The 25055-nt window shown below is 39.7% G+C and overlaps 1 protein-coding gene across 7 annotated transcripts in view; it reads right to left on the bottom strand.

Annotated features, from left to right (window-relative positions):
- The window catches only part of Sobp (sine oculis binding protein homolog), a 155227-nt gene that overhangs the window by 95996 nt on the left and 34176 nt on the right, over positions 1–25055 (bottom strand). For 6 of the 7 annotated variants that reach the window (XR_015450332.1, XM_004855430.3, XM_021236877.2 and 3 more), the window contains exon 4: positions 19514–19665. Coding sequence is in view for 6 of the 7 variants with exons in the window: in XM_004855430.3 (XP_004855487.1) it covers positions 19514–19665 (152 nt within the window). In the remaining variant the exon portion in view is untranslated. Of the gene's footprint in view, positions 1–19513; positions 19666–21416; positions 21630–25055 lie in introns of all 7 variants that reach the window. The other variant, XM_087208717.1, reaches the window with a different exon arrangement.

Genomic DNA, 25055 nt, shown 5'->3' with positions numbered 1-25055 from the left:
AGAGCCCCCCTCACAATAGGAAGACAACTCAAGGATTAGGAGACACAACAGTATTGCTAACCAATTGTGGTTCTGTCTGGGTCATGTGCTATCCGTAGCAGAAAAAGGCAAGATGGCAGATGCCCTGGGTTATTTTAATTAATTTAATCATGTGACTAATTGGTCTCTGCTGGGTTTCTGTGGTAACTGCTTCCTAAGTGCTGATGGGCAATTGTGTTAAATGTAGCTTGGAATCCTCACGTAGGGCGCAGTGCCTTGGAGAGCTCAAGAGGAGAGCTGTGCAGCTGCGCTTGGGAAGGTGCCCTGCTGAGCCTCTGATTGTCTGAGTGCAGAGTGCTCAGCTGCACCGTCCTCTGGAAGCAGCCACTGCCTGCCTCTCCTTAGACACATTGCTTACCTACCTACCTACAGGGGCAAGGACTCGCTGAGGACATGTGAAAATGATCTGTGATCAAATGATACACGGGTTCAGCCAGGATTTGGAAATTCGATGGAGAAGAGGAACTATGATACAGAGAAAGTGGAATGGGCAAAAGGAGAGAAGAAAAATTAAGGGCACTCTTCTGTGAATAATACATAGCCCCAGAAGCCATCATGTGATATTCATAGCTGTCCAAATGATACTAATAAGGCATCTCTTTAAATGCCTTGCGGGGTTTATCCTTTTTCTTTTTCATTCTCTTACAATGTCATCTCCTCCTTGTCACTGAGAAGGTGCGTGGGAGAATGGGTGGGTGGGTGGCCAGTTTTAGAGCACAGTCTACTTCAGACAGATGGAAGGAAAATGACTTCCAAATTTTCTCATGAAGTGGGATATGTTTGTGTTCATGCAATGCATTCTAGCACCTGTGCAGAGAAAAAAATGTAATCACAGATTTCCCTCAGAAGGGGATTTAAAAAGAAGAAGAAACAAAAGTATAACTGCAATATAAAGATGCTGCTGTACTTGAACAAGCCCCTCTATGTGCAGCCCCAGACAAGCTCTCAGAACAATGGTTTCTACCGACCCTGCCCCAGCCCAGTCCCGGCAACCACTTGGCTCATTCCAAAAACTCCAGAGAAACTGCTTCCTGAGATCGTCCCTATGTCTCTTGGAATGATAAGAGATGCTTTTGTCCAGATAGAGAGCAAGAGGCAGCAGGAAAAGGGCATTGCTTTTCCTTGACAGATGCCACAACACCCCGCAGAAGCCATTCTGTGGCCTGCACAATCCTCTCCAGCCCTATTTCCTCTACCAGCTCTCCCAGACATGAAGAGATGTCCTGGTAAATTAAGCTAAATTGGCTTTATCTAAAAAATTCACATTAGAGATGAACATTTAATGGGCTGACAGTTTAAATTCTTCTCAAAGGTAGTGAAGAGTTCTGTTAGGTATTGCAATGCATCCAACAGGATACCAGACAGCAAGCATTCTTTAACCTTACTGAGAATGGGAGCTTCCCCATATCCATTATGCCTCTGTCATGCAAACAAAAGAATCTCTCTGTAACACCACCAGTTTTGTGACTTTAATACCATTCATTTCAAGAGGTCTATGACTGCTCACTGGGCATGGTGGTGCACACCTGTAATCCCAGCACTCAGGAGCTGGGGTGGGAGGATTGCCTTGAGTTCAAGGCCAGCCTAGCCTCCATAGTAAGTTCAAGTCCAGCCTGAACTACATAGTGAGTGAGACCTTGTCTCAGGAAACTAAAAGAAAAGAAAAGAAAAAAAAAGAGAGCTCGAGGTCTGCTCTAAGTACTGAGCAAATTGTTGAAAAGAGTGTTACTTGCTTATGAAGGCCCACATCCAGGAAGAGCATCAGCCCAACTCTGAGGCTGCCCTGCCCCTTCCCCTGATCCTGTAAGGCTCATTATTGGATGGTTCTTCTAAAAATCTTCCTGGGGGCCAGGGATTTAGCTCAGTGGTTCCAGTGCCTGCCCCGCAAGCTCAAGGTCCCGAGTTCGATCCCCAGTACCAAACAAACAAACAAACAAAGATAAAAATCTTCCTGGGGACAACAAGAACCCCTAGTCTGGCTTTGTTGTCCCTCATACTGATAGATGTACTGCTCACCTCCACCTGTTCCAATCCTTTGCTCCAAGCTGTATAGATCAGAAAACCTTCCATCATCTCTGTCTGGCTTAAGAGAAGAAACCTTATATACACAAGAACAGATGGCCGAATTCTCCTACATCCAATAATACTTACTTAAGATCCTAAATCTGAATTCCAGAGGTCCACAAGTGGATTTCAGAAAGCCTATAAACCCATGAAATTATCTGTAATTTCAATTATCTACATTGTCTGAATTATCTAATCTCAAGCTTTCTACAGGTTATGCAAAACTTTCACTATTCAAACAAAGTTGAGAACCCCCTATCTCAGACCATTGTCTATGCAAACTTATACCCCTCTCCACCATCTCCATCTCACTTCTTTTTTTTTTTTTTTTTTTTTTGTGGTACCAGGGATCGAACTCGGGACCTTGCACTTGTGAGACAGGCAGTAGAACCATTGAGCTAAATCCCCGGCCCTCTATCTCACTTCTAATGAGCCTTTGAGAATCAAAATATTTAAGTGGAGAAGACTTAGCTATCATTTCTTTATCAGCCTATTTTAAAGTAGATTCAGCCACTTTTCCTCCTTGGTAGCCTCCCTGATATTGCTAGTCTTGATGAAGGATGAGCCCTGGGCCATGATTTCCAGCACAGCTCTATGGCACAGGTTGGGCACCACTTCATTTGATCATGGTGTGAAGAAGACCAGGTCAAACACAGTAACAGTCTATCCCTCCATCCAGCTCCTCATCACCTTTGGCCCCAAGCTTGGAACAACAGTGAGAAGCTGTTTGAGAGGCTACCCTGCCTCACTGGTCTTCCTCTACCACTCTGGCTTTCTTACCCTTGTCCTTTCCCCATCAAGTTACCTCTGCCTTCAGGATGAAAGAGCTTGACCTAGCACATTTTAAAATTTGAGCATTCCCTTCACTGTCTGATCAATGTACCCACTGCATCTAATTCTCCAACACAACAAATGAAGACTTAAAAAAAAGACAAAACAGTAAGTGCAGTAACCACTGGTCATTTTAAAGAATAAATACTGTATGACTCAACTAAGAAAGTCCACCACCAAAGTTAGAATAACTGATAACACCTTGATTTACCATGGTGAGACTGCACAGTTAAAGTCAAGAAAAATCCATGGTAAGACCTTTAAGCGCCCTAACCTCCCTTAATTATGGTACTTTATACAAATGTGTCTCTCCATCTAGCATTTTCAGCTGGATTCTCAACCCACTAGTGAGTTCCAATCTGCACTTGTTTAATAGAATAGAACAGAACAAAGTGTCAGAGTGCGTTGCACAGAAAAATAAGAATTGTTTCATGAAATTTTCAGTTTAGATAGATGTGCCCTATGTTTTGTGTTCTGAGACCCAAACATTTCTCACACTTCTGCACTTCTGAAGTCATTGTGCATTCTACAATTCTTATCAGCCAGGTTGCAGTCATGATATAATTGAGTGAAAATTTTCTATTGACCCTGTTTGGTAAAATTAAGAAAACACCAGCATCAAAGTGACTTAGATTCTATTAAACAGGGTGTGTGTGTGTGTGTGTGTGTGGGTGGGTGGGTGGTTATGTGTGTGTGTGAACTAAATTACAAAGAAAAATGTAATGTTCATAGTAAATAAAAGCTAGAAAAATAGCATTTAGCTATTTTTAACATAGCTATTCTAGCATAGCCATTTTATAAAGTTCACGTGTACAATTACTAAACACTGACATTCTAATCATAAAGATGATGAGTTCCTATTGCTCTTCAGGCAACTCCAATGACAATTCTCCTCTTGGTACTGACTCTGGAGCTCTCATTAGAGCTGATGTGTCTGTTGTGAACAGGCCCTATTAACCAAGCAACCCCTGCGAGTCACTTCTCAGGACCAAAGCCCCTCATCCATACCGGCAGGAGGCTGGAGAAGTGTTCTAGTATCACTCTATATTTGAACAGCTCCGGACATGTCAGCTAAGTGTTAAACTCTTCACCAATCTGTCAGTCTTTGCACTGGCATATCCACGAGCCCTTTCTGTTTATTTCTACACTTCTCTGCCTCCTTTCACCTCTGAAGACTTTATAAAACCACTCAAAGACAAAATGATGTCAAAAACCAATTTTTAAGCTATGTAATATTATTTCACATGTTCCTATAAAGTTTGTAATGTTTTAAATTGTTAAAAGGCACTACAGGAATTACAATAAGAGTTATGCATTTGCTTTTCAATGTGTGACATGGGGAGCTCTTTGAGCCTGGCTGTCCTTGCCTTTTTCTAGCCATCCCATATCCTGAATTTACATTTTGGTCTCTATACTGGCATCCGTTCATTCATGGATGGAGCCTGGCTCTTGGGCTGAGTGTCATCCTGTGGTCCCTGGTTCTTCTAATCCACATATAGTCCAGCACATCTCATGTTTCATTTATTTTCTTGTCAATCTCCCCTATTCAACTGCCAGAGCCTCAGAGGCTCTTTATCTTTGAATCCCTAGCCACAGAACAATGCCTGGCATGCTGTAGATACATCACAGTGTTTGCTGTTAAGTGAGTAAGCAAATAAACATGCAGCATGAAGTCAACTTCAACACAAGCTTAGGAAAGCTCAACACTCAGACTTTCTTCAAACAGAAACCCCATCACAGATGTCTGTTCCACAGCACCCAGCCCTGAGACAAGTCTCAGCCTCTGAGGACCTCCCTGAGTGGCTGATTCATGCATTCATCGCACAGACACCAATCTCTACACAAAGATGCATTCTGTGTCTCTCTCTAGCCTTTTTCTCCCCAATCTATTCCAGGATTCTGGCCCAAGCCAAGAGCATGAGTCAAACTGTCTCTGACTGCTACCTGCTGCCTCTGAGAGAGGTCTGAGCAACAGAAAGGGTCATTTGAGCCTCAGAACAAGACCTAAAAGGAAGCAACCAACTTCCTTCCATCACTTCCAGCCTTCCAAGTGTGGAGAGGAAGCCACCCATGAGTGGGCTGCCAGGGATGAGCGAGGCTGATCTCTCCACATCTCTTCCCATACCCAACTGGTTTGGAGCAACAGGGCTATGGTGATCATTTGCCAGGTTCCTGATGTCCCTAGAGGGTACAGGTGATAGGGGCTAACTACAATAACCACTTTTATAGAGGCTTTATTCAATACATCACCATTACCCTTCTCATACATAGGGAGAAATAAACTGAGATCTACACCTCTTTTACTCACCTTAGACAAACATTTAGCTAACTATCCTGTTCTAGGAATGTCAAATGTCCCCTTGTCCAGAAAGAAATTACATGCCCATAAAGAATTAAATTAACTAAAAAAAAAAAAAAAAAAAAGAATTAAATTAACTGATATCTACTAAGTACTAGATCACTGCATTAGAAGTGTAAACTGACCAAATGTGCGAACAGGAAACGTGTGCTTGCGGGGATGGAAATATTAACTTAAGCTCCACTTCTATTTACCTTAGTGCCCTTTGTTTCCTTCTCTCATCACACATACTGCTAAATGACACCCCAACTGAAATACTATGAGGCATCTAAACTTTTCGCCCAACTCTTCCCAAATTTCCAGTTAGTTCTGGTTGTCTTAATTTAAACTTCAATAAATCCAGATGATTTGTATGAGCTCCACCCCTGGCACAGGGTTTGGAAGTGACCCTCTTCATAATTCACTCTGGCTTTTATTTATAATTCATTCTTTAAGTCATATTAAAATGCACTAGAATATGGGAGGCCAATATTCTTTCTGCTTATTAAACAATTCAGAATAAAGAAAGCTAAAAATGCTATCACTAATATGACTTTCTGGTGCCAACAGGACATAAGATTGGGGATTCTTTTTTCTTCCCCCACCATTGGGGTCTACCACCTTCACACTTGATTCACAAATTTCTCATACACAATGCACTCTCTCCATGGCACCACATTAACCAAAAGTAAGAAGTTGTCAAACTGAAACATGAGGTGTGCATCTACCTTCTTTCTCTTTCATTCACCTGGAGTAATGGACATCACCTCTTCCCAGAAGCATGTCCCTTGGCTGTGCAGTGCAGTACTGCTACAGTTTGGATCTTAAATGTCCTCCAAGAACCTATGTGTTAAAGGCTGATCCCCAGGATGGTATCCTTGAGAGACGGTGGATCATATAGCCATTGGGGTCTAGCAGGAGGTCTTTACATCATTGGGGATTGTCCCCAAAAGGTATTGTGGAACCCTTATCCCTTCCTTTCTCTCTTTTCATTCCTGACCTTAAGGTGAGAAATTTTACTACTACACTCTCCCACCAGGAAGTGCTGCATCACCACAGGTCCAAAAGCAACTGAGCCAACAGATCATGGACTAAAACTTCCAAAACTGTGAGCCAAAATAAACCTTGTCTCACTATAAGTTGATTAACTCATGTATTTGTGATAGTGACAGGAAGCTGACAAACACAAACACAAAGGAGGAATGTTTTCCTAGCCCAGAAACTCATCAACTTAAACCCTGAAGCATGACATCTGAAACCTAACCACAAGAGCAGAAGCAGCTCACAACTGCTATCCATGGTCATTAGCAACCTACTTGCATCTCCAGGGCTGCCTTCATGGATTAATATGTGCACAATGTATTAAACCATCTGTCACAGAGTTTGACCCAGTCTTTCTCCACAGTGGCCAACTACAAAGGTTACCCCTGACTGTTAAGAAGCAGGGTACACTTTCATTACATTTATCTTCCCTAATTTTTGTTTTACCATTGATTCCTTCATCCACAACACTATACCTTTACAGCCTTTTGTTTCCCATATTTGTATAGCATGGAGTCTAATGAAAATATATTTAATCCTCTATGTCAACGCTTCTAAAGTTTAGCATTAGCCTTTTATTAAAAAATCAGGTTAAGGCCGGGGATTTATCTCAGTGGTTCTGGCACCTGCCTCACAAGTGCAAGGTCCCGAGTTTGATGCCCAGTACCAAACAAAAAAAACCAACCCTAAAAAATCAGGTTAAAAAAAGGCTACATGTTTCCTGTGAAAATGAAATGTAGCTTGATGGTCAGCATATTGTCTGACATATTTTGTCCACTTTTTTAAAAAGTCTTTAATGCAATCAAGCATTTAAAAGGTTTTTTGGTTTTTTTTTTTAATTCTAGGCAGGCAACAGACTGGCAAATTTCCCTCTCTGGGGAAGCTGAATCAATTGATATCAGAGTATGAGAATTAAAACTTTTTTGTTTCCTTCTGTGCTAGTTGAGAGTTGAGTGGATGGAATTATATCTGATGTTAGGTTACCTCTTGATATTTATATATTTTTAGAGCAGGATATTTCTTTATATAAATATATTTGTGGAGATCTTTGGGAGATGGAACACATAAAGAGGCAATCCTGTGAATTTTCAAATGAAAGCAACTTAGAGAAAATAGGAAATGTTCTCTCCTTTCTGTCACCTACTTCCAAATAAGCAATCGCTACAGTAAGTGATAGTGCTCCTAATATACACCCTTGAGATGTATGCTATTAATTAACATGTCCTCCAAGGAATATTATCCACTTCTTATCCAGGTTCTTAACCCAAGGCAAGGCTTTATTCCTTGTCTTCAGCTGTTTATTTTCCTCAAGGGTCCCTTCAGAGGGAGTCAGACAAACTCTAAGTGAATTACTTGGATTTCTGAAAATCCAAACAACTTACCTTACTTTTCAGGAGGCTATATTTGGCCATTTTCATGTAGGTTTATTTTGAAGGCTAACTCAAGAAACAAGTAAGTACTATTTGTTTCCTCAGAGAAGCCTTCTCAAATGGTGCCCGTGCAACCTCTGTATTGTCCAGCATTATTCTCCAAATAATGCTGATAACCTCACCAATCTCAATTCCCAGGGTTCTCTGTGCAATGTGTGTGGGGGGGGGCCAGGGTACATGGGTGTGCATGGGAACACCTTGGAAGCTGGGTGCTTTCTCATCTATGATTTCATCAGCCACATCATATTTTATTTTCTTCATATGCTTGAGACCTTCTGATTTATAGCACTTAGCCTTTTATCTTTCTTTTCTTTTCTTTTCTTTTTTCTTTTTCTTTTTTTTTTTTTTTGAGACAGGGCCTCACTCTGTCATTCCACCTGGCCTTGAACCCACACTATGTAACCCAGGCTGGCCTTGAACTTGCAGCAATCCTCCTGCCTCAGCCTCCCGAGTGCTGGGATTGTAGGCATAAGCCACTATCCCCAGTGGCACTTAACCTTCTTAAATTTGCTCCAGCTGATACTCCTTGGAGATTTAAATCACTATTAAAGTTTTACTAAATCTCTATAAAATCCAGGCTACATCAAAGACTGACACAGGACAAAGGAGCCACACCCAATCCTCTGTGCACTGCATCTTTCTCTTCCACTGTTCTCTATTTCCCCTGAACACAGCTTCGGGTGTCCAGTGTACATAAGCCCATTATGGATCTTCATCTTCATGGTTGCTTTTGAAACGTCACCTGTTTGCCTTCTGTTTCTCATAGGTCTTTAACATATCTTCCAAGTTTCCTGGGACAGATTTTTCACTTTTCTAAAGGATGCCTTTTTAGCACTAATAAAACTTTCATACTTGTCTGCTTAATCACACCAGCTTTACTGTCCCCTTTTTACTTTTTGTTTTTGGCTCAGAGGTATATGAACCATCTGTGCCTCTAAAACAGTTTGCTTAAATAGCCTCCAGGCAGATTTTATGGTTTTAAGTTTTTTACTTTAACCTTCAGCCTGCTGTTAGCCATTTTCATCACAGTTTTAAAATCAGCCTCTTTTGGAAATGACTGTCACTACGTGTAGTTTTCAGGAGCTACTGGAACTGGGGAGGGAACTGCCAACTCCAGGTACACTGGAGGTCCCTGGTGCACATTCATCTGGAATTGCAGGTGTGGGTAAGGGCCAGCTCCTCCACTCAGTATCCTGAAATCAATGCAGACACCTCTCATTTAGAGTATTCACCACATCAGCCAGGTAGGCCCAGAAAGACAACATCCAAATTATTTACTTGCTTATTTGTCACTCCATCTCTACAGACTTGTCATCCTGATCCTAGGCACTAAAATTAGATACCAGGCTGAAACAAAGAACACAAAGAAAGGGAGAAGACCCTGTTCCTTCTCACCACACCACTATGCCACAACAGTCACCCTCTGTCATCCTGCCAGCAGACATGCTGCACTGTTTGCATTCAGTCACCGTTGTCTGGTCTGGGGACCTGAGTTTCAATCAGCATTTCTCTGTCCTGGAATTCCCATTACCAAACTTCCTATCTGCCCTTACACTAAACGCTAACATAGCTATATAGTTCTCTCTATGTAAAACAAAATCCTATCTCTTAACACCCAGGGAGGGGTAGGGGGCTAAGTATGTGCCCTTTATGTGACTGTTTGCATCAAAAAGTGACTTTCACCATTTATTTTCAACCATATTTACTGGACAGTATTTATCACACATGATTCTCCTCTCTCAAATCAGCCCATTTTCACCCAATCTTTTCTCTATTAATATGAGTGATTTTCTGATAGATTTGATAATTAAAAATGCTTAAGCTCTTAAGAGTTATCATTGTTTTTATTATTATTTGTTTATAAAATGTTCCTACCTTCAGGAGTTACAAACTGTCAGTACTCTCTCTCTGAAATGAATTAATATGCTAACACTGGGGTCTATGCAACTGAGTGAAAGTCAGGGCAGGCAGAGGCCAGCAGGCAAGCAACAAATCCCCATGGGTTGGTAGAATGAATGAATATTTGTTGAATAAAGAAATTAATTAATTAATAAATATTTGAAAGTCACAAGCTTCAAAACCTCTTTGTCCTTCAACCACCTGAACGTGATACATTCAGCCTTGGACTAAATCACAAGTCTTTTGAACATTCCCCTTTCCCTTCTGTTTAGCAGATATAGTTTTCAGATACAGAGAAAGTATAAGTAACTTCAATACGTGAGCAGGTGAGCTCTTGGTGGGTTTCCCAGCAGGCTCACCCCATCATATAAGCACAAAACATCTGTCTCCGCACATCCAACGTGGCTCTTGGCTGACGTCTCCCAGGCCACATATACTAATGAAACTACATACATATGGACCACCATTGTTCCTCTTCATAAATGGAGATATTTAACAGCTAAACACAATCCCTTTTAGTTCTATACAATCCCATGTTCTAGAGTCCAGAAAAAAGTAGAGTCATGTTTTAAGCCATGCTACAGCCAGCATTCTAAAGATCAGGTTTCTCAAAACAGGGGTCTTGGGTAGAAGAGGTAGCTCATCTAAGCATACCATGATAAATGTAAACTGTATGCCTATCTTTCAGTGCACATTAGAATTCCAGATTACTTATTCTACATGACAAGAATAGATAGGCAAGGACAGAGGATTTAGCTCAGTGGTGCCACCGCCTGCCTCGCAAGTGCAAGGTCCTGAGTTTGATCCCTGGTACCAAAAAAAAAAAAAAGAATAGATAGGCATGATACATTCATTGTGTAAAGAATTCAAGCTCATGAGATAATCTCTGAGTTCACCTCCCCCCTTTCTCTCTAGTGAACATTTGCTATCACCTATCATCAGTTGTCACTCTGATCCTCTCCCTCAAAACAGTTCTCAGATTTTCATTCTGGTAACTCCTGTTCTCCATGGAGTATAGAAGAAAATGAGCTCAACTCCAACATCAGAGGAAAGACCTGATTGGCTCAAGCCAATGAGAACATTCAACTGCCCTAATTATGGTCCCTCATTCAGGTAAAAGCATGAGATGTAAGTACAATGAAAATGAGCTTCAAGACTCTCCTTTGGAACGGTAGGAGGCATTCGTTCTATTGGATGGGAGTAAGAAAGCCTACAGCCCCAAGTGCTACCAGCAGCCATCCCATGACCTCTGGGAAGCCTGCCTTGGAACATGGTCAAAACTCTATGCAGAAGAATACAGAAATGGAAAGAACTGGGGCCATGATAAGACCACTGCACTGCTAGATCACCCTACCCCAAAGAATACACTAACTCAAGACTTTATAACTCCATCAGAGAAAAGATGTCTTTTATTGCTTAAACCAATTAAGCTGGGTGTCATGTTATTTGCATTAAAAATCCTGATACACTGTATAAGTAACCACCAAATTATGTCTACTCTTAGGATACAGGGTAAACTTCAAAATAGTCTTTTCACCCAAAGATGTTTCCTTCAAAGTTACCAGCTCCTTTTCATCATGCTACCTGCAGGGGTAGAGTTTGAGAAGGGCTGGAATACAGCAGGTCTCCCAGCCCAAGGCCTAGGTTTTCTGTGTGGAGTTGGCCTTTTGACATCCTAATCTTCCCACTGAGTTGGGGCCATGTCTCATGTACACTACAGAAAGAAAACCATTGTGCTGGAACATTTAACTAACAATGTCCATCCTTGGCCCCTTTCCTCCTTACATTACCCTCTCCCTGGCTCAAAACACACACACACACACACACACACACACACACACACACACACACACTAACTTGGTTCAACACACTTGCTTCAGGAAATGTTTCAAAACTACTAATGAATAATTCAGTGAATAAGATATTAACTTTCTATTATAGGATGCACCCAACTTTGATGGTAATTCTATTGCCTTTCTTATTCTCCAAATTCTTGTTGCATTTAGGATCTTAAGATTTTAATAGAAGTCCAATCAACAGCTGGGTGCGGTGGCACTTGCCTGTAATCTCAGCACTTGGGGGGCTGAGGCAGGAGGATTGCCAGGAGTTCAAGGCCCTATCTCAAAAACAAAACAAAACAAAAAATAAAGTCCAATCATTAATTAAAATCAGATCACTCACCCTACATAACAGCTTCCAATAGCTACCATCACACTTGGAATGAGATCCCGATCATTACCACTCTAGCCTCCACGATCTGGCCCCTAATCATCATGACCATTCATCTCCAGACATTCCACCTTTATTCCTGCTGTTCAAAAAAGCCAAGCCTTTTTCTGTCTTACAACTTCCACTTCTATTACTCCTCTTTGTCTGCTAAAAGCTCTTCATACACTAGCTCTGTCACTTCCTTCTGATCCTATCCTCATGTTACCTCCTCCTCAAAGATAACTTCAGTGATCACCAGATATAAAACAGCATCCCATAATGGAATCCCCTCACTCTACTTTTTCTTCATAGCATTTATCACTACTTGAAATTATAGTATATATAGCATAAATATTTTACATTTCTATCCCATCAATCTCCTGTACTAGAATGTAAGTTCCTGTAAGACAGAGATCTTTTATCTTGTTCAATAGTGTATCTACTAAACCTAAAACATGGCTAGCTCATTGTAAGAGTTCCTTGTAGCTTTTTATTTTATTTTTCAAAGAATGAACAGATGAACAGGGTGGTTTTTTGTAAACTTGGCTAAAAATAAACAAAACCAGGAAGGAGGCATTTACCTCCTATCATCAGGCAATGTAAATTGACACAAACAACGTAAATTTCTCCAACTTATAAAACATATAGTCCTACAAATGAACATAGAAAGTGTCAGGGCCTTCAAAGATTCTTATAACAAAAAGCTGGATGTGTAAATATAAAACTGCTCACCATATTTTAAATAATACAAACCAGTCTGTCCAGACAGATTATAAAATGACATAATAGTTATTGGATTCATATAGAAATCCCCACTTTATCATGGAGTGTTTGGCAAAAGACCTGTGAAGGAGTTTAGCAGTCATACTATGTTGAAATTCCTATTACCCACTGAAGCTCCAAAATACACTGAGGTAGGCTCTAGCTCTTAATGTTAATTAGCTGATCAAAAAAGTTAAACATTAAGACATTTTAAGTTTTTGAGACAAAAACTGGATACAAAAATCTATGATTTATGTCATAAATTCTACTATTTCTGTGGGAAAATAATCATTTCAAAGTCACGACAGTTATTTTTCCACAATCAAAAGTGGTTAAGTATTTTTAAATATATTTCAACATATCTATGAAGGAAATCTCCCACTTGCCTCCAAAGCTCTCTCATAAATCAGTATAATGTTGCCAAAGCACATTTGGAAGTAAAAAAAAATCATATCTACTAACTATATTTCCTCTATATGAATATGAATTAAGCAGAAAATACATTAATATCTGAGTTTGTAACAGGAGAGGTTAACCCTTAACCATAGCAAACTAATGAGGAATATTTTACTAAGAAAGAATTAATCGGGGCTCTCCAACACTATGCAACTTGACATTTTAAGGACTTAATCATGAATAGATTTTATTCCCCTATTTGCTTTTCATCATGAAGACAACTTGAAAAGACATTTTATGTTATAATAAATGTAATTGTACAATAAATGTACAGCTTAATCTCATCACTTTAAAGAAATGCTATTTTAAATAATATTCCTTAGCTTTAAAACAGTCTTCACAAAAGCAACACTACTAAGATGATGCCATGACCAGACCAAATTCAGCTCTCAAACACTGAGCAAGTATCAATGGAGACCCAGTAAGCCTTGAAGCCTGAATGTGACTCTGTTAACAGTGAGACAATACAAATTCTAGGAGGTTGTGATTACTGGACATTGACTTCTAGCCCCAGCCATTGATTATCTCTATCTTTGTTAAAGACTACAGGAGTTTCATTTAACTGGAGTGTGCAGTAAATTGCAGCAGAGTCCAAGCATCTTTTATGGATTCATTAAACCATTGATCTGCCTTCGAAGGCTTGTAGCAGTGCCCAGCTCTGGCCCACAGCCTGTGTTTACAGAGGATGCAACAGAATGATGTTTGTAACTTTCAAAGACAGTCTGTCAGCAGATATTAGATTCCACTGTGTGCATGGCCACCTAACAGTAGACTATAACACAGGGAATTTCCACTCAGTCTGAACTGCTGGGGCAGAAATTAAGCAGGGATCTATAGCATTTTTTTTCCTTTATTCCACTGTAATCTGTGATAATATGAACAAAGAGCCCAAGAAACAAAGAATTACACATGACTTTCCCAGTTCACATTTTTGCTTAGCCAGAGATATTGAAATGGAGGGGAATTACAAGTAACCACAGGCATGCTTACTGTTTGGATCTGCTATATATGGCCCTCTCGAGTATACTAGGTTTGGGGACTAGACACTGTAAATGTGTATGAAAGAAATTCTGGACCTAACCTACTACCTTAAAAATATCTCAAGACAAGCCACCTGCCTTCGTATGCATGCACTTAAGATATTTAACATGTTTAATGAAGCATTTGAATTAGCGGAGCATAACTAGAATTCTAGGAAAATGCATAATCATCCTCTCTTGGTTTCTCTGGACAGCTCATCTAGTACTCTTAGAATCTTTTCTTTCCTCTCGTCTTATTAATAAGGTCCCATGTCACCTTTTTAAAGTCAGGCACAAAACATAACTCTGTGCTGAGTAAAGCTTCTGGTGAGAGAAGCACATCACCACAACCTCTTAGATAATTTTTTATTCATTCTTTAGATAAACCTAAATACTGTTAGTGGCAAGGTGAGAAACCTGGCAATGCAAGTGGCTGGGTCAATAAGGAGAATGTACATTCCAAATGAATACATCCCTTACTGATCATTTGTTTACTGACTGCCCACTGCCCAAACAGACATTTGGACTATGAACTCCAAATGTGCACATTCATCACTCTGCAGCAACAGTCACCAGAACACAATGTGCCTGATGAAATCTGACACTGTGGTTAATGTTAAAAGGGAGCATGCCTCTGAGATGGATTGGATAATTATCAGCGGTTCAGATGAGAAAAACTTGATTTAAGTGAATAGCATTAGCTACCACCAGAAGTACTGCTAGAGATTCACTGTGTCTGAAAATTAACATTCCACCATATATGTCAATAGACCTGTGTATTGATTCCCAAGTGATCAGACTCAGATCTATGAAAAATCCCCCTCTTTCTTCTATTCATTGAAAAGAAATGTTGAACACAGACTGGAGCTTAAAGCATTTTAGTTTTAATCATCTCCTCACATTTAATCTAAAATATCTAGTATCATTCAGAAATTGACATCCATTCTGGGTAATGGGTTAGAATTATTTCTCTGCTTTCCCTACAATCTTCCAAAATGTAGTCCATTAAAAACCAGAAGTGGTTGCTAGGCCTTTCTTTTCGTACAAACATTGTGTTCCAGGTATCCTTTAGACTAGGCTTTCTCAAATGGTTTTCAAGTGTTTTGGTAAACATGAAGAACACATGCTGTCCCCCAAGCCTCAGATGGCTTCCTAGGACACTGTGTCCCATCCACCTACAGAACTGCTACCCTCAAGCCCTTTCTGGCTTTACTCAAGAGCCTGTGCTTTAAACTTCAAACTGACCTATGCTTTACTTCACTTGCCAGAACTTTCCTGCTGTACCCCTCCTACGGACTGTTTACCCCTCCTCTGCTATTGGTTTTCACAAGCTTTCATTCACAGCACCTCACCTCCACTCCATACTTCAAAATACAAAAGAACAAGAAAACAGTTGGGTTTGTTGTTCTTTTCCAAGAGCTTTCTGAGGACAACCCTGTTTGCTGTGTCTAAAAGAGGAGTCAGCCACTGACTAGCCAGCAGACAAATGTCCAGGGAGAAGGAGGCTACTCTACACATACGTTCAGGGGGTGGGCAGACTTATACCACCGTTTCAATAGTCACTGCAGGACCAAGGCCATCATCCTGCAGGCCAAACTGCAGATAGACCCAGTAGGTTCCATGGCACCTGCAAAAAGGTAAATCCACAAGAATTCTTAGGCCTCCTGGGCTCATTTACTTGTGGACCAAGGATATATGTAAACAATGGCAAAAACAAGTCTGTGGCCTGAGCTGCAGGCAGTCAGGGGACATTAACTGCAAGTACTTTCTTAATGTCCTTCTCCAAACCTTCATGAATGATAACCATTTTGCAAATTAAGTCTAGCAGGTGTTTAAAGGAAAAAAAAGTAGACAAGTTAATCACTAGATTAACAAGGCAATTGTTACACATTTTTTTCTGCACTACTAGATTCTATGATTAATTCTGAAACCAAGAAATTCTTCGTAGGATATGTGCAAGTAAAATATAGTGTAATATAATATAGTTTATATCTCAACCAAATATAACTACAAATATGATACATGCTAATTAGCAGTGGGTTCCTCCAAAAGAGATTCTCTTAATGAGATCTTGTTTATCCAGGGACATAAGCTGAAAGTGAAAGAAATGCTTATTATACAATGTTCCTCACATTGAATATTTGTTATTATTATAGTGATTGCTAGGAAATCTTAAATGTATCATATGCAAACTTGGCTTCTGTCTATAAAATCTTGTGTTTTTAATGTAGTATTATCATCATCTATATATAAACAGAAGGTTCTTCCCACTATGGCCTGTCTACCAGGGAATAGCAACATTATGAATACAGCTGTAATTCACCATCTTTTCCCAGCAGTGTTTAGCAGTAGTTTGTAAAAAGTGTATATACTTGTAGTAATCCAAATAACACTTCAATTTGAAACAAAATTTCAAATTCATTTTAAAAAATGTAACCTATAAGTCATAAAGGGTTAACTTGGCTTCTTTCTATCCCACCTGATTGCATACTGCCAGTATTTGTGAGATGACTGTCACATTTTTTCAGCCTGCTCCATTCAACACACCCAGAGATCCAAAGAAAAGAGGAAGGCTTGAGAAGCAAATGAAATTTACAGAGTCCACTTTCGGTGGGCCTTCCTTTTGAGTGTTGGGCTATTTTTGTCTTTGTTTTTAGAAGCAAAGCAATGCCTACTTCTGTACCCAAGCATTTGTGATGAGGAAGGCACAGGGACCACAGGCACAGCTGTCCAATTTACATTCATAAATGCAGGTGTTGCTCAGACACAAAACAGAGGTCAGCTGAATACTGCTCCTAATTAGCTACCTTTTCTACTAGGATTTTTCTTTGTAAAGTTATGTATGCAATTTGGGTTCAACTTAGAGACCATTTTTAGATCCCAGCATGCTATCCAGCAAGAAATGGGCTGTCATTATAAACCATAATTTACAGCATAGTTAATTTTGCATGTTTTTTAAAAATTCTACAATATACTTAAAGACAAAATTCTATTCTACATACATTACTTACTCACCCCACTTTCCATCTATTTCTCAATATTTAAAGTATAGAATTTAGCCAGAAAAAAAAAAACTTATGTAGAATTGGGAAGAATTTTTCCCTTTTTCTAAGATTATATTCACAACTTTAATAATGAGGACTAAGGACTTTGTTAAATGATACAAGAAGAGAAGTAGCCTTTTGCTATTGCCTTCCAGGGAACACTCTGGGACTTACTACAACAGTTCTTAGAAATGGTGAGATGGAAGCTGGTGTCTAATTCAATCCATTAGGAAACCCAAGTCTAAAATGAAATGACCACAAAATTCTATCAGTTAACAGAAATGCAGCTGCTGTACATGTTTTTTGTAATACAATATAATATTGTTACAGAAATAACACTCTTAAAATTAAAAAAAAAATTAAAAGAATCCAGCAAGTGATATGACAAGTTTATTTCTCTATTTGAAAAAAGAGAAAGCAGAGCATGGCAGAGCTTTGAAATATGTAAGAGTGAAGACTGCAGAGAAGACATGTATTGTATGTACACTAATGGGCTCCTGGGATTAGCCCGCAAAGTCACTGGCTGAACATCAAACCCCTGCAACTCCCGGGTTTTTCAAGATGTTCAGAGACCTGCCCCAGTTACTCCTGGTAGGAAGTGAAATATAAATGGTCCTCCTCTCACTGCTGATTTTACCTGCTGTAAGTATTCCAAATACTAATTCTTATCCTGGCTTCCAGCTATCCATTTTTCAAAAACATATACTGTGGAAGCTTTAAATTCAGTTTGACTTTAAACTTTATAGTGATTTTTAAAAGCTTATATATTATATAGTATTCTGGACTGCTTTTTCAAATGATATCAGGTGTATTTCTTTCAAGGCTTACTACAAAGTCAAGTCACTTTGCAAAGTGTGACATGTATCACCAGGGTTGTAACAAATGGATCTTGCTTGATTTTATTTACTACCAACAGCCCATCAAAATTCAGATCCTAACCCTTCAGAATTATAGAAATACAAAAAGGCCTGTTCTGCAGCCATCTTCTGAGATGGAATGTGAAGTATTTTGTTGTGGTAAGTAGGGCTTTGAAGAAGAAAGCTCTGGACCCACTCCTGGGGTTGTAACCCCAGTGCTCAGTACTCAAAATGGGGGCCCCATGGTTTTGAGGATCATTTTAATCCCCCTTTATTAAAACAAAACGTGTCTCCCATGTGTCCTCCTTCCCACCCTCCTCCCGCTCATCACTGCTCTCCCCCAGGGGAAAGTGAGCTTGTTTGTCAATCATCCCAAAAGAATTCCAAACAATTTTCTTACTTGCCTCCCTTTTTCAGTGAAGATTATGAGCCTAATTCTTAAAGACTGCTACTAAAATTCTGCCCTGTTGAAATCTGCAGCCTAATTCTTTAGGCATTGTGTTTTTGGCAGAATGAATGTGACCCAAATGTGCAGGAGATAATCTGATGCAACCGTGCTTCTTGCAACGTGGTGAGGCCATGATTAGCATTTCAGGATTGCAAATTTTAGATTTAAAAAAAAAATTGTTTGCTTCAAGAAAGGGCAGATTTTGATCTTGTATTATGGAAATGCTTAGCAAAATGTGGGCCATTTTAGGAATTAAGGTTTACAGATCAATGAAAAATAATCAAGGACTAGGAATTTCAGTACCTGGCAGCAAATGCTATGTATAGCAAGTAAGGATTAAGAAATTAGTTGTGTGTGTGTGTGTGTGTGTGTGTGTGTGTGTGTGTGTGTGTGATTGTCAAAACACCACGCATCTCATTTCCCATCTGTGGTGGTCAATACTATTCTAAGAGGACAGTATGTCTTTTAAAACAAAATAGAAAGTATAACCATGGCTGTTCCTGTGTTTACCCACCATGCTTCTCACAAGTGCTTGGTTGTGTGAGCAATGCTGGTTTATATAACAGTAATTTCTCCTTTTGTGAAAATTAATCCACTTTAACATACAGTGTCAAGAAAGGCTTGACGCTTTTCTTGCCTAGTTTGTGGGTCGGGTTTTGGTAAAAGCAACAGAAATGGTCCCCCCTGGGAACAAGGAGTGGACTGAAGCTTTCTAGCCATTCTTCTGCAGCTAGCTGCTCGGCTCTCAAAAGACCCCTCTCCCACGCACTTTGCGTGGGCTCTAGACTGCGCCCTCTACTAGAGGAAAGCAACTTTCCAATAGGACAACAGCTATGGTCACGGTGTCCTCATCAGATTCATTTACCCTCTCAGAATTCAAACACCAAGCCAAGAGATACTGAAGAACAGGTTACACGTTAGAGGGGGAACCCTTATTCCAAAAGGTTAAGCATGACAGAGAAGAATAGACAGACAAAGAATGGGAGTAGAGCAGGGCCAGGGCGCAGCGTAGGGCTAGCGGCTGCAAGGCGCATGCGCACGCGGGGCAGGGGGCGCGCAGCCTCCCTCGGCGCTTACCTTGTTCCTCTTGAAGTAGGCTCGCCGGCACGCTGCAAAGCACTTCTCGCTGCAGAAGCTTTTCACCTCGCTTCCCATACTCAGGGAATAGCGCTTGATTCCCACTTTCTGGCACCAGGCACACATTATTTGTACATTTGACACATCATCTTCTATAACAAAAGTATAAGAAAAATGTTCATATCAGAAGCAAACATCCCTTCAAACTTAGACACATCCTGCACCTGCTAGAACTCCTAGATGTGATTCATTTCCAGACCAACTAGGATGGTCGGCTCTTAGAGCAACGAGGAGGGGGACTACAGTTTCCTAAAGACATTTGCTTTAAAATCAGAGCGTGGCTGCAGAGTCACAAGAGTTCCTATGACTTCTAACCTAGTCTCTATCTGCCTAGTTCAACCAGCCCCAGCAATAAAGTGATCAAGCTTATAAAATTAATGACCCCTCTTTTACAAAGATCTTGGTGAAGGTCTACCTGATCCGTGTCGGGTGGGGCAATTTGTAGAGTGCCAACCTACAAACGCGATGCCCTCGCTTGAACCTCAACAGTCGAGCCAGGCCCAACGATCGTGTGCTCCCTATTACTGCTAAATGGTATGGACTGTTATTTACTCTTGCAATATAATGATTCCCAAGCCATGTGTTTAGTCAAAGACAGGAAAGCCGTGAGTGGCCAGATTCTGGCAATGGGAAGGGACAGGCCTGGCTCACTGAGCAGTTTCCTACAAGGCAGCTGTCCAGCGCTGCTGTCCACAGGGAGCTGGAGGCCTGATTGACGTTCTCTGATGCGATGTGGTTCTCGGCCCCTGGATGGAGGGATGGTAATGGCGATGTGAGATCATTCTCAGCCAGACTGATGGGATGCTCTGAGTGGTTTCAGGTGGTGTGTGAATATTTTTAATATTCAAATTGCTGCATTTCTTTTCTTTTGTATGAGAAGAAAACAAATTTAACTAGTACAATGAGCCAATGATATCACAACCATTACCGATTAAAACAAAGACAGTCTTTTAAAGAGAGTCAGTTCATAAAATATAGACTAAATCATAGTGCAGGTGGGAAGAAATTATGACAAAAAACTGGGATGGCTGCAGGGTATGGTGGTGCATGCCTATAATCCTGGCACTGAGATCCTGAGGCAGGAGGCTGAGCCAAGCCTGGGCAACTTAATAACTTAACAAGACCCTGTCTCAAAATAAAAAACAAGGGCCGGGGATTTAGCTCAGTGGTTCCACCACCTGCCTTGCAAGCACAAGGTCCCCAGTTTGATTCCCGGTACCAAAATAAAAAATAAACAAAAAAGGGCAGGGGATGTAGCTCAGCTCACTGTGGTTAGGCGAACATGATAACCACTACACTATGGAAATGCATTAGCTCAGCTCATTGAAAGCCCTGGAGATCAACCCCGAGTAAGGGGTGAGGGGAAGGTATGTGGGGGATATGGGATGGTAGTGTTCAAATGAAAAACACTGGCCTTTTGGGGAGGGAGAACTAAAAGAGATTTGTGCATGTGTGTGTGTGTGTGTGTGTGTGTGGTACTGGGGATGGAACCTAGGAGCACTCTACCACTATGCTACATCCCCAGCCCTATTTTATTTTATTTTATTTTAGAGACAAGGTCTCACTAATTTACCCAGGCAAGACTCAAATTTGCTATACTCCTACCTCAGTCTCCCGAGTACTAGAATTGCAGGTGTGTGCCACTGCACCCAGCTAAAAGTAACTTTAAAAACCTAAGAAATATTTCCTTGCTGCCTTGTAGGGGCTTTTGCTGTCTCTCAAGTGTTCTCTGTCCTCCCAACTCTGTGTGTCTATGTGTGTCTCATTGGTTGCATTATTAGTCATAACTCTTCTTCCTCTATGAAAATGGGTATTTGTTTTTGGTTTTGTCTTTTGTACTAACCCAGACTCATGCTCCAGACATGAATGGTAATCACAAAATTCCCAACAAGCTCTGGTATAGTGTTGTCTGATTCTGAATAGAATCCCCTAAAGACTAATTGCTAAGCAAGGCCTGCTCCATGAGCTGTTGACATATTCATGGTTCATATAGTCTGTCATGCAATCATTCCATTTCCAGGGAAAAGATTTGGTTTGAGGCAGTGTGGTCATCAGCCTGCAAAATTAGAAGCAAACTAATTTGTAATGCAGTGATATGGCTTCTTTCCCCCTGAGTATCATCACTCAAAACTATGTGCAGCATTTTATGTATCTTAAAGGAATAAACATTGTCATTTTAATGACCTTTTCTATTTCATAAATTATAAATTGTGATTTATTATTATCAAATAAGACAGTGTAAAAAATTATTTTTTGATGTTAGACATTTTTGATAACATAACTTTCTTTAAATAAAGTCATAATCTGGATGAAAACAATTACTGCATGTAGTAATTTTTTCTATTCAAGAAAGGTTTTATTTATATTTTATATGATTTCTACTACACCATGATATTACATGCTGGCACAGTATTATGTGGTAGGAAAAATTAACAAAGCTGTACAATTTACCTTAACATGAGGCAGAATTTTCTTAGGAGTAACATTTTAAGAATAATACTCAATCATCAATTAACTAGCACTAATTGTTTCTATTTTTCCCAATTAAATGCCTTAATGTCTTAAATTCCTGAAAAAGAAGATGATTCAACAGAACACTCTCACAAAGGATCTATTGCCAAAAAGCTTGTTTCTGGTGAAATCTGTAAAGAAAAGAACTTTTTGGGCCAGGGATTTAGCTCAGTGGTTCTGGCGCCTGCCTCTCAAGCGTAAGGTCCCAAGTTTGATCCCTGGTACCAAAAAAAAAAAAAAATTTTTTATGGAGGAAATCACTTGGTGTCACAGTTTAATGACCAGACCAATTTCCCAAGGAGCCATCTGGGAACGTGCATTAGGTTTCCCTCATCGCTTCTTCCTTAAATAGTCTAGTTTGGGAAATAAAACATCAGATTTGTTTTTAAAGTCCTAGGCCTTTAATTCTAATGGACTAAAAGTGAGAGAGAAAGGGTGGAGGGCAACACTATCAGAAGGCTGGTGCTTAGCCTGAGCTGGGCCTAGTCTGGAGGAGGATGCTTGGGGCCCGAAGGCAGCTCCTGGATCTTTCTCATGTTTTACTCCATCATCCAGACAGGCCCACTTGTCATTTTCTAAAGAGAGGCAATGATGCATTCTTACCATAGACCTAACAAATAAACAAAAAGTAGAATTTTAAAACAGATTAGTTTTGTAAGTCATTCTTACTGCAAAGCAACAGTATGGAAAAATGAGACAAAAGAATTGTGAGCTTTTGTAGCTAACAGTTGGAAAACTCTTAAATGGTTGTTAGCATCTGTCTTGTTAAATAAGTCAGTGTTCCCATGCATTTTTCATAAAATTCTGATTCACAAAGGCAAATACTTTGGAAAACTTCCATCAGATTTCTACTTTTCTGTCATCTAATTTATTAACAGCTATTTTTGTTTTGTTTTGTTTTGTTTTTGGTACCAGGGATCGAACTCCAGTCCTTGTGCTTTCCAGGCAGGTGGCGGAACCACTGAGCTAAATCCCCAGCCCTATTGACAGCTATTGATCTCAAAAAAGTTATTCCAAAAGTTCAAGAAAACATTTTTAGATAGGTCAGATATTCTAGTCTTGTAAGCTATTGATATCAACATTATTCTTAAGAAACTAGAGGGCCGGGGATTTAGCTCAGTGTTTCCACTGCCTGCCTCAAAAGTTCAAGGTCCCAAGTTCGATCCCCGGTACCAAAAAAAAAAAAAAGAAAGAAAGAAACTAGAAAAGAACTGTAATTATCTAGATTACTTTTGTCAACTAAAATACAGTTCAAATTCTGCCACCAGATATGACATTGTGCCCCATCTTAGTATGACTATATCTCTAAAAAAGTGAACTTTCTGTAAACAATTACAGCCAAAAGGATTGATTCATTCCAAGGATGTCTTTTTTAACCTGAAACCTGGTAATGACATTCATGCTTTTCACTAGCGAAACAGAAAGCCCCAGCAATTAAGTTTGTCTCACTTGATCTGCTTTAAAAGTTTTTCTATTTAAAAAAAAAATTCTTCAAACTAGAGATACTATAACCTAATTTCCTATCTCATTTCTAGGCTAAAGGTCTGTACCATCAGAGACTTGACATTAACTCAACAAAGATTCACACAGCAGATTTTTATAGTGCATTATCATAGCCACTAGCCTTTGATTTCTTCATAATGAACAATACAACAACAAATGCAGAATGTTTACAGCATTAAATCACATTCCCAGAATGAACAGTTTGTATGACACGATAAAATTTTCATATGATGTCATATAAATGTGCATCAGTCAAAATATGCATGTTTCAATTAATCATGAAAAGTTTGTACCACCTCTTTAGGATTTAATTAACCAGAATGTTTAAGACATTTTCTTTCTAGACTAATGTTCAAAGAGCTATAGAACATTTTTCTACTTTACATTCCAGAAGGGAAAGTTTAGATTAATTACTCTAAGATGGAATCAAAACTGTATTTATTTATTACAGTGCACAGAAGTATGAGATCAAGCATTTCAAGGATGCCTTGCTGAAATTGTATCAGAAATTGCCTTATTTGGTGACTCTGAAGAATAAGGATGCCCATTGGTCAGTGAACTTCTTGGGGTATTTGAATGGCAGCTATAAACATCCATACTATGTAAAACAAACAAACAACAACAAAAAAATCCATACTATGACCATCCATATTTGACCAGCCCAGAGAAAGTCAGAGGAACTTTAATGGACACCAAGCAGTTAAACTTTAATTTTAATTGTTACTTTCTTGGGAGTCCAAGAATAAGGAGATATTCTGGAACTATTTTCTGGTGATATTTATCTCTTCCAGCAGTCCATAGAATGCACCCATCCAGTGATTCATTTTGAGAGAATTACACTTAAGACAAACTACAAAGCAGTCTGGGGAGACTTCAGTGTTTTCCCCATGTGATGAAATGAAAATATGACCTGGGCAGCATTTATTTGTTGGAGCAACTAAATTTAAGAGCAGAATAAAGGGGCTAGGAGTGTAGCTTAGTACTAGAGTACTTGACAAGCATGTGCAAGATCCTGGATTCAATCTCCAGCACCACAAAAAATTAAAATAAATAAGTAGAATAAAGACATGGCCTGGAAGGCAGGCAAGAAACAGGTTACATTTTGCTTTCTCTGTAGTTCATCTACAAAGAAAGAAATTTCTGTTTGGAATAATGCAATTCCAACTACTCCAAGACACTACAAATTAAAAGTTTCTATAGAGTTCTCCAGGAGCTTCTGTACAATTCCCTATGTTCTAGAGTGGACAGAAAAGGACAATTGGGGAAAAGCTGGGCCACTGAACCAAAAGGAAAATATTCATAGCTAGCCATTATTCCATACTTAGTAGGTGCTGAGCACAGTGAATTTCAGCATCATCCTATAGCGTTTAATCTTAATCACAACCACCAACAATCACCGTACAGTGAGGAAAGTGAGTCTGGAAGTTAACCGGCTCCAACTCATGCAGCAATCACATACCAAAGCCGA

Source organism: Heterocephalus glaber, unplaced genomic scaffold, assembly GCF_053883595.1.
Source record: "Heterocephalus glaber isolate CG9 unplaced genomic scaffold, H.glaber_assembly_v1.0 deba00000942, whole genome shotgun sequence".
Lineage (NCBI taxonomy): Eukaryota > Metazoa > Chordata > Mammalia > Rodentia > Bathyergidae > Heterocephalus > Heterocephalus glaber.
Note: the sequence above shows the minus strand (reverse complement) of the source record. Positions and strands in the feature narration are given on the sequence as shown.